This window comes from Nelumbo lutea, chromosome 1 (assembly GCF_056320005.1).
Source record: "Nelumbo lutea isolate HS-2025 chromosome 1, American lotus-T2T, whole genome shotgun sequence".
Taxonomy (NCBI): Eukaryota; Viridiplantae; Streptophyta; class Magnoliopsida; order Proteales; family Nelumbonaceae; genus Nelumbo; species Nelumbo lutea.
The window spans coordinates 151,067,437-151,081,451 of NC_142684.1; the positions used below are offsets into that span (position 1 = coordinate 151,067,437).

The window sequence follows — 14,015 nt, forward strand, 5'->3', positions numbered from 1 at the left end:
TTCTTGCAAGTCTTAAATATTATACCTTGGTTGGTATCGATGTGTTTCCAAAACATATCCATATCTGATTTATCCCATATGATATCGGATACCAATAGTTTGATCACTGGTTGTACCCACCTTAGATCCAGATTTTACAAAGATAAAATCCAGAACTTTTGATATGTCGTATGGTCACTCATTTAGAAACACCAGAAGAGAAATGGTAATATCATTCCCTTGCGCCCATGCAATAAACAGATAAAATACAGATATCAAAACCATCTCTGATAGATCTAGATATTTGAATCCTTCCTGCAAATACAAAATTTACGAGTAATTACTTACTGATTTTTCCAACTTACATTATTGGAGAATCAATAAATTTAAGAGTAATTACAGTATTTTAACTGCCACTCCCGAGAGGCGGAGCCATTCACAGAAAGGTTGGGTGTCCTCAAGCCTCGAGGTAGAGATCCTTGAGCTTGCCAGAGTGCATATAGTGACGTTTATGTATGGAAATGTCTCAAAATACTAATAGAACAAACAGACAACAAGAAAAATGGGACATTTCATCTGGACATGACCCAACAGCATGCTCCCCCTCCCCTCATTTATGACGTTACCAGTTGCCTCATTTTAACCAATAAGTTCTCAGTCATAGGGGTTTCTGAAGTTCTTGAGGAGTTCTGGGATATCATAACCTAGCATATCATCGACGGCTTGTATCATTTTAGGTTTCAACCTCTCGAACTTATCAATGCTATAACCACTCAAGATCTCTCTGAAGTGATCAACATTTGGGAAATCGCCAGCTGGGAGATGGAACTCCCTTTGGACCTGTTTCAACAAGAGGGTAGAAATGAATGACAATTCAATTGCAATAAGCATTAAATACATCAAGCACAATTGCAACAAGAATGCAAGCATATGTATATGCTTATGTGTGAATGTATATCAGAGAGAGAGAAAGACCTTTGCAAATTCGTCTTCTAGGTTATCAATAAGTCTCTGTTGAGCCTTAGCTTTTCCCATCATTGCAGGCATCTCCTTCTTAAGATGGCTTATTACATAGGCATGAATCTTTGCAGCTCTCGCACGTTTTACAAATTCATTTATCTGTGAGAATGACATTCTTTAACCACACAATAAATGGGAAGTACCAAGAGAAAAACAGATAATAAGTTGAGGCTGTGTTTGGCATAGCTTATCATGGTTTATCTCCATATGGATGAGGAGATTTTGCATCTTATGGATAAGGTAGGCTCAGATGGAAAACAAGTGTCCTGCTGGTTGGACAGGTGACCTGGTTCTTAATACGGGTTATGAGCTGATTGGTTTTGTATTGTTTTATTTTTTTGAAATTTTTTAACATCACAGGTCAACCTGTTGACCAAGAGGGAAAACCGGTTCAGAAAAAGGTAAAAAACAACTTGTCATCTTTGTTGTTGACCATGAAAAGTTTGAATTTGTTGTCTAAGGGGTTTGAACTAGGGGTGATCATTTCCAGCCAGGCCCGGGCCCAGGCCTGCATATATCTAAATATATGTATTTTATACATAATTTGTACATATGTCCATTTGTTGTTTTATGCTATATTGTATATTTTATATATAAATATTATATTTTGACACTTGAAATTCATATTTATATAAAATAAATTCTGCAAGCATATTATATATTAATATATATAGTATAAAATATTGTGTATATATAGTATTTTATACATAAAAGACAAAGGCCCAGAATCAGGCCTGGCCCAGCCCATGATCACCCCTATTTTGAACTTGGATAATGCACTCCATTTTTATTTTTTTTGGTTTTTTTTCATGCAAGGCCTACCCCCTCAAAATATTAAAATTTCAAAAAACTTAATATTTCATGTGTCGGGGCAGAGCCAATACCATATACCCAGATATGTGACAAAATTTTGAATTTCATTAAAGTTTCAAACTTTTAATTTCATTAAAGTTTCAAAAGAAGCTTTGATGGGGCAAGAAAAAGGAGTTGAGATCTCCTTTTAATTTTCCCAGTCAAAACAGCTTTTACTGACCCATCTGGATAATAGCTTTACTTCAACAAATGGCATCATTTGGACTTTTCTCCCTTTTTACCTGAAAAAGGAGAAAAGGTCTTATTTTCCACAAAGCCAAACACAGCCTTCCATTGTGAAAATGAAACTATGACAGAAAAGCAAAAGAGTAATGAATATACTCTGCGATCACAAGCCTTCTTTGGAATATCTTTCAAATCAGAAAGAAGATCATCTTGTTCTTTCTCAAAAAGCTCCTTTCCAATTGGACCAACAGCTGCTTCATTCACTGGTTTGTCATTGAATGAACTGTCAAAAATCAGGAAACATATTAACTATAATGAAATCGATAGAATTCAGGTTTTGGTGAACCAAAATGCACAATATTTGAACAAATCATAAATTCCAATATCACAACCAAATTGAAGTGGGTTTAGAATAAGCAAATCATAGCCTAGCATTTGAAACCAACCAAACATATTTACGTCTGATTAAGAACTCTGGCATTATCTACCACGGGCAAATGATTGACTTGTAGAAACTAGATTTGCATAAAATCCAGAGTACAGACATGCATCAGATCAAGTCTATGCAGATTCCTCCCAAATTTTACATGCATTTCAGCTCATGCAAAAACTAAATTACATCCATATTTCTTAAAGAACACAAAATTTCTAAATGGTAACAAATTCCTAGTTCTATAAATGTATTATGCCTTTATCCTGTTAGTGAACAAGCTTGGAATTAGGAATGGACATAAGGCCACCATATCCTAATAAGAAAAATGGCACGCAACAAGGCCCTTGGGGAATCTGAAAATAGAAAAAGTGAGGGGGTGAGAGAGAGAGAGAGAGAGAGGAAATGAAATGAAGAAAAACACTATTGCCTTAAAGAGAAAACAAGGGCCCAAACATCTTTCCAGAGAAAGATTATCATCTTAAAAGAAAGACACTTGTAGAAACAAGGTAGCATTTGGCAACTCCCCAGTTTTGTACCATTATTGATGACATATCAGCAACTTGTGAGACAAGATAGACCATGCTTAGTTTTCAAAAACAAGAGTATTTTTTAAAAGAGACTACCTATATTTACAGTTCTAGAACCAAATTATCAGTTAGTGAACAAGTTCTGCTCCTTTACTTGTTTTAAAAAATAATAATAACATGAAAACTAAACATACCATGTACAAAACAACTCCATTAGTTTGTAGCAAATTAACAGCATGAAAGATAGAGACCATACCCAATATAAACACGCATAACCTCAGGAGTATTTAGAACTTTTCCAAGTGACCACATCAGTGCCCCATAAACTCTCATCAACTACAATGGACCACCAATAAGCATGTTAAAAATGTGAAGACCAATTGCACAGATAACAAATAAAACTGCCAACTTTTCTCACTTGTTGTGTATCAACTTGGTCAGCCTTGTTAAGAACCACACGTATTTTGTCATCGTGACCACGCAAGGATCCAATTACACGCTTGAATTCATCACTTATGTCAAGCTTGTGAGGATCAAACAGAAGAAGAATGAGGTCACATTTTGCTGCAAACCATGAGGTGACACCTGTAAAATCATAGCTCCGCTGTGTTCTTTGCTTTTCTCCAGATAAAACTCCAGGTGTGTCCACAAACGTTATATGCTCTAGAAGCTTTGCATTCATAAAGAATAGTCAAGTTACAATAATACAAGAATAAACCAAAAGTGCATTATGACAAGTCTACAATGACAACTCACTGGATGTGGCATCTGGGAACACTGAAATTTTGATAAGAATGCAGTTCCAAAACTCGTCAAACCACTAAATGGCATATCTGCCTGAACAGCAATAGTGTTCCCTGGAATACTCCTTTCATCAGGCCCCGACTGTATAATAAAATTCCAATAAGTTAGAAAATAACTTATGAACAATTTGTCCAAAATGCCTAAGAGATAATTTTGGGACATCAGCAACGCTGGAAATAAGAAATTAAGAATACATTTGAAAATTAGGGAAAACCAAAGATTAGAATGTATGAGCACCAAGTACTTAATGGAATGTCTGTTGTTTTAGGCAGTGTTTGGAACCGTGAGCGTTTTTCAATAAATGCTGCCACATAGGCGCCATTTCAGCATTACACCCATCACGCTGATCCGTGCACACAGAGACTTGCAAAAGCTGGCCTTGATTTATGTTCGTGCATACCGTTGGGGGAAGCTTTATTTTAGCGCTTCCCCCAACAGGTAGGCGTTTATTCACTGTTTCGATGATGTGGGGCCTAGTGGCACCTAATTGTCAATAAACGGTTTCATTATTGCTTTTCTCAGTTTTGCAAACAAATCAGGTACAAACGTTTAGTGAATAAACGGAAGCTATACCAAACACATACTAAATTCACGGCGTTTGAACATACTTTCTTTAGCTATTCAGACAGCAACAGGTTATGCCCAAAATTTCCTTTGCTTGCATTCTTGTTGGCCTTTAAATGGTTTCAGCAAGCAACGAAGAATTCTATGGAACCTGCTGTCCTTTGCAATTTGTTAGCCAATAAGGACACAACAAAATAGAAGAATTTTTTATGGAAAACACACCACAAATGGGGCTGTTATTGGGAAAGTCAAAAGAACTATTGTTGAATGGGTGGGCATCTCAAGGAATTTGATGGTATCAAGCTGGAGAATTGTAATATGCAGCAGACTATTGTTTACTTTTCTTTTGCCACAAGAAGAGGGGTTTTTTATGAGTTTCCTTGGTCATGAATGATATCCATTTTGTCCCCATGTACATGTTTCTAGCTTGAGGGAATTTCACCCTCTAATTCTCTATTAACAATACAAATTACCATTTATAGAAAAAATGTGTGCACCATGTATTAAAAATTTGAGAATAATTTGTCTTTGTTAATTAAAAACTACACATTTCTGTTGTAAGGCTTATTTAATTGTTACTTTATAGCTACTGTTAGTAGGCTGACTTCTTAGGATACTGTCAGTTAGTTACTTGTCTTTTTCTTATTATTTTTGGTTCTAGGGTGTGCCGCCAGGGGTATACTTGTAATTTCTATTCCTTTATTAAGTTAATATAAATAGAAGACTGGAGGCAGCCAGTAGCATCTTTTCTCTCTCTCTCTCTCTCTCTCTCCATAAATTATTACAATTTCCACAATAGACTAGAAAACAAATGAATTCCTAATATTTATTAATTTTTCATGAACTGACAACTAAGTTTAAAACAAGCAATATTCATGTGCAAATCAAATAGAACATACAAGTGTCCAAAATAGATTGGAAAATAATCCAAATCTTTATATTTATTATTTTTTCAAAAATGAAAACAAGTTTCTTTTTTGTAACAAGGGATGTTTAACCATCTAACCAAATCAGGGAAATGGTGATACAGACCTACAATTGCCATAAAAAATCCCTATTCAGCTAGCAAGTAAAATAACAGTGAAAGAAAAACTCAACAAAAACCCGAGATCTACAATTTGAAGAATTTTTCTTCCTTTTTGAAGAACCATTTAATAATTAATATATATGTGACCCTTCAGAGAAAAATAATCAAGTACCCACATGCAGGGAGGTTGGTCCTAACATACAAAAACAACCAATTAACCAATATCAGAGATAAAATGTAGAATGACTTTGTCTATTTATGGAATCTTTCACATGATAGAAAAAAAAAAAAAAAAAAAAACAAGAGTGCAAAGTGAGAACAAGTTTTATAGTGCCAACACGATTACATGAGATAAGGTAGATGATGAAGTTAAATATTTCACTTTTGTTCTTTGCATTGTTCCTCTCTATTCTCAGCAAGCTTATTGCTACATAGTAACTCATTTTTGTGCAAGTTATTCTGGGAAGATAAAAATTTATTTCTTTCTTACTTTCCCTCTCCCACCAACTCTTGAACCTTTGACCTCTTGTAGACACACACATTAGTCATCAACGAGGTTACAAAGGGGTTGATGATTTACTTCTTATAATTATGCATAAGTTTTTGTTCATTATCTTAAACAACCTGGTAGAATTTACCTGTAATGTCTTCAAGTAAAAAATCATAATTTTTTCTTCAAATGGTATATAGAAACAAAAAAAAAATCCGGATAAATTTCAAAAGAAAATCATCAAAATTTTTATTACAAAGAATGGAAACGAACAACAGACATCAATAGAAAGCTTAAGCAAATGATCACAAACAATGGATATCGAGAGCTTATTCATTTAAACTGAGAAGGTTCATAACAAAGAAACAGGATTGAGATACCATAACAACAACAAATCTGTCAGTTGTGGGCTCTGGTCCAATGTGAGCACCTGGAAAAGATGCAGGAAACCATGAGGAAGATTGCATGATCTGTTTATCCAATTGCATGCAATAGAAAATGAAAGAATCAAGCAAGGAAAAAATAAGCTAATATATAAAGAAAATGGTTTTGAATTACCTGGATAACTGCTTCTGAGCAAATGTTTTATGAATGTTGTTTTTCCAGTAGAATACTGACCCAAAAGCATCACCATAGGTCTTGCATCAAAATCACTACTTATCTGCAAGTTGAACAGATCAAAATCACAATGATATAGGTGATCCAAAATCTAACCGTTCTCAACAGAAATTCATGATATTCAGAGCAGAAGATCGGAAGGAGCCAAATTTGGATGTGTTTCAAGAATAAAGTAATAAAAAAACCACATACAGAGTCCACTCACCAGTAAGGGAGATACAAAATCATTAAAGCGATATGTGACCTCCAAAGGCTTTAGCTTTTCAATGTATAGTTTCTTCAAGCCATCAATTATTGAGGTAACTGAGCTTAAAGGTATCTAGACATGCAAGGAAACAAGAAGTAAATAAAGATCCAACTACAAACTCTAGACATGGATATCTCTAACTAAAACAATCAAACTACAAGATATGAAATTATGAATAGAAAGGAAAATGACTCATCATCATAAAACATAAATAGAAAGGGAATGCAAGAAAATTCCTAAGGACTTCAATTAGAAAAATAAAAATAAACCACCAATGCATAAGAATATCAATAACCTATTGCCACTGAACATATAACTGACAGGAAAATAAAGAAAAAAGTTTGCATGGAAATGGATAAGGTCAATTAACCATTATCCAGTCAAATTCCCAACTTAGATAGACTGTGCAAAAAAAATGTTTGACACAAATGCACAAATTAAGAGGTGATTATGCCCTAGTGTACCTTCTTGGCATTATAGGTGCAAACCCTGAAATATGAGCCTAGCCCGGGCCTGAAATATACGACAAGCGTACTGCCCAGACCTGTTTTTACTGTGACTCCATAAGTCTTCAGAATAAGGAAGAAAAATATGGCAAGTGCCATTAGCCATTATCTGGTTGAGAATAAACATAAAAATAGAACCATCAAATTATCTCATGCATAGGTGCAAGCACTGAAATGTTTGATACAAATGCACAAATTAAGAGGTGATTATGTCCTAGTGTATCTTCTTGGCATCATAGGTGCAAGCCCTGAAATATGAGGCTGGTCCAGGCCTGAAATATATGACAAGCCTACTGCCCAGGCCTGTTTTTACTGTGATTCCAGAAGTTTTCAGAATAAGGAAGAAAGATATGACAAGCCTCATTAGTCATGAAGTGGTTGAGAATAAACATAAAAATAGAACCACCAAATTATCTCATGCATGACCATACTTCAACTACGTATCTGTATTGACCATTTTTGTTTACAGATAATCATTTTTTTAGGTTTTCAATGCAAGCAATAATGGCTTGAAGCAAGCATCATTTAAGAAAAATCCTAAAATTTTACTGCAGGTACAATAGCTCCTTGTTTCTGATGGGACAAAACAAATCAAGAACATATGTGGAAAACTGATTATATGAGTAGAACTCATTGGCAAATACAATGTAAGAAGGCCAGGCAGGAAAAACAAAGTGAGACTATTGTCAATTGTCAAATAGAGAATTCTACTAAGGAATCTACAACAGAACACACACACACACACACAGATATAAGTGGAAGAAACTGTACTTAGAAGAAAGCTAATGACAGAAAGGGAAAAATATCAAAGTCTTGGATATATTGAAACCCATATACTAACAGAGAGAACAATTCCTAGCCATGCCGAAAGAAAGACATAATAATGAAGCTGTCACCTTCTTTGAAGATTTTGAAGAAAACCAATGAGCTGATGGTGATGATTGGGGCTGGACAATTACTGCATAGAACCATTGATAACAGTTAGGAATTTTTAAAGGAACCAATGAAACAAGTAGGTGTTAATATAAGAGATAAAAGTTTTTTACCATTATCAAGCTCAGGTTTTTGGGGTGAGCGCTTTCTTTTCTGAGAAGCCAGTAAACAAAAAAGTGAGAAGACTCAAGCAACACTTAGATTGCCATACTAACAAAAAAACAAAACAAATGAAATACTTACAGCTATTAAAACATCCAAACCTTCCATTACAGGAGGATTTAAATTCTCCGAATTAACTACAATGGAAGAAGTATGCATAAAATCAGAGTCAAATAACTGGATCATTATCATCCATGTCTTATCCCAACTATATGAGGTCGGCTAGTCAAATAACTGGATAGGATGGCTAAATATGAGTAAAAAAATTAGATAGACATGCAAATCAATAATTAATCATATCCTTATACTAGTTGCTAATTTAAGTGCTCATAATTTAACAATGATATGGCACTGAACAGAACAGAATGGTGAAACAGGATTCATGTAGCCGACCCCATATGACAGAAGTAGGAAAGCTAAAAATGTAGTTCCATGCTTACTTCCACTGCTAAGAAGGTCCGGTGTTATTTCATGTCCCGCTTGTGCCAGAGCAACTAGCTGTTGATCACGAAAGGTCAGTGAAAACCAACTTCTTATCAAATTAACAAGATAGAAGAAGATATTGAAGTATAACCTGCATTGCAGCAATGAATTCTGTGAACCCAAGAAATCCCTGTCGTTTGGAATCCGCAATGGCCCACACCTTTAAAACCAAAAGGTTGTCAACTTAATACGAACTAGTTATAAATGGAAAACGGCTAACACAATAGAAATGACACCCTAGACTTGTCATTGAATTAGCCAGCAACCAACTACCAATATGCTAGTCACCCAGATCCCATAATGCATGCAAACGAAATTTAGCAATATTACACAAACCAAAAAGAATTAGTATATTGATACATCAGACGAGAAGAGATAAGGCGTAGACTAGAAACCTGAACCCTGATTGTCTAAGAAATTATCGTTTCAAGAAAAGGAGAAGAAAAAAAGACCATCTTGCCACATAGTCTCCCATTCGTATAGGAGGAGAAAATGGATTCAGATGACATAGAGGTCATCAAATCCGCAGCTCAAATGCCCGTGTAATCCATTCATAAATACATAAAATAATTGACGAAAGCTGCAGAAAACAGAGTTAATATAATAATGTTATTGAACTGTGGATACAATTCCTGCATTAATGCAGTGATTTCTTATTTAGGATTTACTCAAGTCGCTACTGATTGATCAATTCAATAAAAACCAGAAAATCGGCGATCATGTAAACTACCACTCCGTGGAACCATGGAATCACAGTACAGAGATATTTAAGTGTCGAATTCACAGAACAAAGAGAGGATACATATGACAAAAATGAACCGCCATACGATGAATGCGAAGAAAACCCCCAAGTAAGTAAAAAAAGGAAGAAAGGGAAAAGTTAAAAGTGAAGAAACCTGCTTGAGTTCTGGTCGAGATAAATTGGACATGGCGAAGAACTTGGTTGCATCGTTTCCCGTAATGCGGCCATCGCCATCTGAAGAGTACAAACAATAGACGAATTTGGTAAATACACAGAGACGAGTTTGTTCCATGGAAGCCAAAGAAAAACAAGGAAGGAGTGTAGGACAAGCCTGAGTCGGCGTAGTTAAACCACTCCTGGTAGGTCTTTTGATGCTCCTTTGAACACGGACCGATCGGACCTGTAACAATCTCCATCAACCTAAGCGGTTTTTGTCAGATTTGAAATTTCGACGGTTTTCCTTTTTTTTCTTTGGTATTCTATATTATCCTATTTTTTAGTGAGAGCGAGCCAGCGAGGGAAGAGGACTAGAGGAGAGAGACTAGAGAGTCTTTGGTATTTTATTTTTCAGATCTTTCCGATTAAATTCAAATTCTCTCTCTAGACTCTAGAGAAACGAAATCAGGTTTTCTAACAGTTTTCTCGCATTTGAACGGAGTATATATATATATATATATATATATATATATTTTTTTTTTTTTTTTTTTTTTTTTTCTTCTGGTTGAGAGACCTGAGATGACTCCCACAGTCCACATAAATTACTGAGTTACCCTTATCCCCACGTTGAATAAATTATAAGTTGCACAACATACTCACCAGAAGTACGGAGTGAATCATCGACAGCCGTCTGATGCTTTAGATATTGTAAGGATAAATGGTTTGAACTTGAAAACGATTAGGTCGCAGCTCTACAGAGTTTCCAGTGGAGATTTGTTGTCTGAGAGGAATAGATAGACGGTTACAGATCCAACAGGAATATGTACTATAAAGGTGGTGTGTACAAGATAGCATGATGGGATCATTTCCTTTTGATTTGCCCTTGATTGAAAGCGTGGTGTTCTATTTTTGCGAAAAACGGTTACATTCTGCTTTCGCACTTTTTTTTTCTTTTTTGTCAACTGTTGATGAAATTTTAATTAGTAGAATGACTGATCAGTACAGGTCATAATTTTTATCAGACGACAGATGACAGATGGAATAGGATGAGCTGTCAATGGCGTGGATCCCACCTATGCATGTCCTCGTCGTTCAAAATTCAAAAATTAAATTTTCAAAGTTGTGCTTGTATTGAGGGCAGAAACGGAATTTTATTACGTTTTTAACCACGAGAGTCGAGACTTGCTGGTTTCCTTTCATGCTTTCAAGTTTCATCCAATGCTAGTATGCTACATGCCCAGTGCCCACATTCCTATTGGAATTCACCTTCGTCAACGTAAATATACACGATTTCATTCGTTGCTTGGTTGCGACAGTAATCCCACGGTGTGTAGTTTTACGTCGATGTAATTTCACCCATTACTAATTTTATAAAGGCAACCGTCACCCTCTGGTATAGTGTACAACGTCATCGGTACCTTGATTCCAAACACAAATATAAATATTTAGAGCGCAAAACATTGTATTGTATATTATTTGTATGTATTTGTACTCAAAAACTTGGGCAGTGTTTTTTAAGTTTTTTGCACACAATGGAAGTCTATCTTTTTTTAAAGGAAATTTATATTTTTTCTCCTTTTTGAATTTTTTATTTTTTTATTTCATGCCATTTTCTAAACAACTAATTAAAGACTCTTCTTTCCCTATAAATCTTCCTAAAATATCTCTCTCTCACACATACACACACCCCTAATTAAATCATTTCCTTTCCTAAATTTTTTCATAAGGCTACGATTATTTTCAGTATAAATGTGAATCGACATAAAACTCTATCGTCAATTCACATTTGTGTGTTTGTTTTTTAGTGTAAATACAAACTGGTGTAAAACTTCATAACTGGTCCGTATTTTTTAAGTGTTTGTTTTCAATGTAAGGTTTATGATGGAGCGCAATCCGGTCGGTCTTAGCTGTCAACGAACTCGCCTCTGAGCTGGAGCATCGGGGAGCCTGAAACGGGAAAAATGAGAGAACTTCGGGGGAAACCCGGTGTGATAACTCCGAAGCTCAAGTCAGTAATCTCTCAAAGACAAAGTGTAGACCAGATGGCGCAAAGTTCACATACCCTATTCGTTGGGGGCAGAGGGCTCTTATAATCACTTCGCGCACTCGCTCCGAGGCCCTTGTCAGGTCGAGTATGATTACCCTTACGTTTGTCAATTCGGTCGTCGTCTTTTCCGCTGGGACAGAACCGTCACTACCTAACCGTCTCTCTAACTGGAGATGGCAGTGTCAAGCGGCGGTGGCAGGTGGCCGTTTAGAGTGCGATCGTCAAGCGTCAGATCCCAAGCCAGTCAGATGCGGCACCCTTGGGAATGGACTTCCTCAGTGTCAGGCATAGTACGGTTTGTTTGGTTTTGGTGCCCTGAAGGTGTGGAGTGGTGAGCGAGGCGAAGTCTTAAGTTTGTAGGTATGTATAGGGCAGGTCAGTTCGGCGAGGGGTATCCCAAGCTGTTACAAGGCAGGCCAGTTCAGCGAGGTGTATCCTGAGCTGTTACCAGGTAGGTCAGTTCGGCGAGGTATGTCCCGAACTGTTGCAAGGTAGGTCAGTTTGGCGAGGTGTATCCCGAGCTGTTACCAGGTAGGTAAGTTCGGTAAGGTATGTCCCGAACTGTTGCAAGGTAGGTCAGTTCGGCGAGGTATGTCCCGAACTGTTGTAAGGCAGGCCAGTGGATTACTTTCCGGTTTGGGGCCAAGGGTGAGTCCAGGCCCCTAGTAGGGAGTTCGGTCCGCTGGTTTCTCCTCTTGGTGAAAATGCCTTAGGCTTGCTTTTGTGTCGAGCTGTTGCTTTTGCCACGTGTTGCATAACTGTGAGGTCGGGCCAAATCATCCTTCATCAATTGCCCCCACTCCTCGCGCCAAGGGTCTTGCCCTGGTGCGGGGAGTTTTGCAAGGTGGTAAGTGGATTTGTCCCATCCTTTGAATCTTGACTGCGCGAGTTGCATTTGCCAGGGTTCTTCGGTTCCGAGAAGGCGGGAAACGTGCCTACTACTCATGAATGTTGATGGTCGTGATAACATGTGTTTTAAATTTCAAAAATTCGCGCCGCTGGGACGTGACAGTGGGTCATTTAAATTTGAAGAAAGCGCGCCTCTGTCGTTCTGAAGGGACGTGCGCTAGCGGTTTTTGTCAGTTGCAGGGGGACGTGCGGCGCGGTTAGTTTCAGAAAGATGTGTGCTGGCTTAACGTCGGTTTCAAAAGACGTGCGCTGACGTTTCGCTCTTTTTGGAAAGACGTTCGCCAATCACGTCTCGACCTCAGGGGACGTGCTATCAGCGCGAATGTGGGCCGTCGGATCGTCTTTGATCTGCACAATTGGTTCTTGGTTACTGTAGCTATAAATAGTGGGGGACCCCAGTCGACTTGTCACTTTTGCGGTTTGCCTATTGAGCTCGCGTCCAACTTTTCAGCTCGCGTCCAAGTTTTTTTTCAGCTCGCGTCTAGGCTGGTTACTTAGCCTCCAAGGTTTCTTGGCTTGTTCCCGTCTCCGAAGCCTTCAAAACTTTCTTCCGGTGAGTACCTTCCTGAATCCACCTATTTTCCTCGATGTCTAGCTTTGATAGCTCAGACGACTCTTCAAGTAGGACTAATGTAGGTTCTACAAACCGAGCCGTATCCCCCGACTGCCTTAGTGATCCCGAGGTGGAACTTGAGGATGACTATGAACCCGTAGGCCAAGCAGCTTTGGGCAGTTTGGCGTCTACCTCTCGCCGAGGTCGGATGCTAGATAGGTTTGGTCCCACAACCATGATGCCCGAGGGGCTCCAATCTATACTCATGTCTTACAATATGCCTGGGGGGTATACATATTTCATTCCCTCGAGTAGTTTTCCTTGGGAACACGGTCCTGATGATATCGTGATTTTTCGAGAGCAGCTCACCGCGGGGCTGTGACTGCCTTTCCACCCCCTTTTAGTTGAAACCATAAACCACTTTGGCGTTACCATTGGCTAGCTTCACCCGAACTCTATTCAAAACCTAATGGGGACAGTCTCCCTTTTCTGCGAGCAGAATTTCCCTTTAGACTTGGAGATATTCTCCTCCATCTTGATGCTTAAGAGACAAGCGGGTTCTCTTCCAGGGGGGAAGACGGGCGTATTACCTTTCTCCTCGCCCGGGCTTTAAGCTTCTGCACGATCTTCCTAATAAGGTCCCGGCATGGAAGCGGGACTACTTCGGCGTGCGAAGTGTGCAAGGATGGCCCTTTCAGACCGGGTGGGGTGAGGCCGCTCCTAATTCTGGTGTCAATCTCGACAAAGAGACGGTGAAGGGCCTCCGACAATGGGCAC

The 14,015-nt window shown here is 38.0% G+C and overlaps 1 protein-coding gene across 2 annotated transcripts; it reads right to left on the reverse strand.

Annotated features, from left to right (window-relative positions):
• Positions 1-252: 252 nt before the first annotated feature.
• On the reverse strand, positions 253-10,219 carry LOC148878371 (EH domain-containing protein 1-like). 2 transcript variants are annotated; one of them, XM_088953669.1, is made up of 17 exons: positions 9,905-10,217; positions 9,728-9,807; positions 8,923-8,991; positions 8,789-8,846; positions 8,430-8,485; positions 8,300-8,339; positions 8,150-8,211; positions 7,212-7,316; positions 6,706-6,819; positions 6,441-6,543; positions 6,263-6,312; positions 3,754-3,882; positions 3,416-3,667; positions 3,254-3,333; positions 2,194-2,320; positions 955-1,098; positions 253-819 (listed from the first exon to the last, which is right to left on the reverse strand). In XM_088953669.1, the coding sequence occupies exons 1-17, from the start codon at positions 9,987-9,989 to the stop codon at positions 634-636; spliced, it is 1,740 nt and encodes a 579-aa protein (XP_088809795.1). In that variant the 5' UTR covers positions 9,990-10,217; the 3' UTR covers positions 253-633. The 2 variants fall into 2 exon arrangements, with proteins under 2 accessions (XP_088809795.1, XP_088809803.1); XM_088953677.1 differs by lacking the exon at positions 7,212-7,316 and having other exon boundaries at positions 9,905-10,219.
• Positions 10,220-14,015: the final 3,796 nt, after the last annotated feature.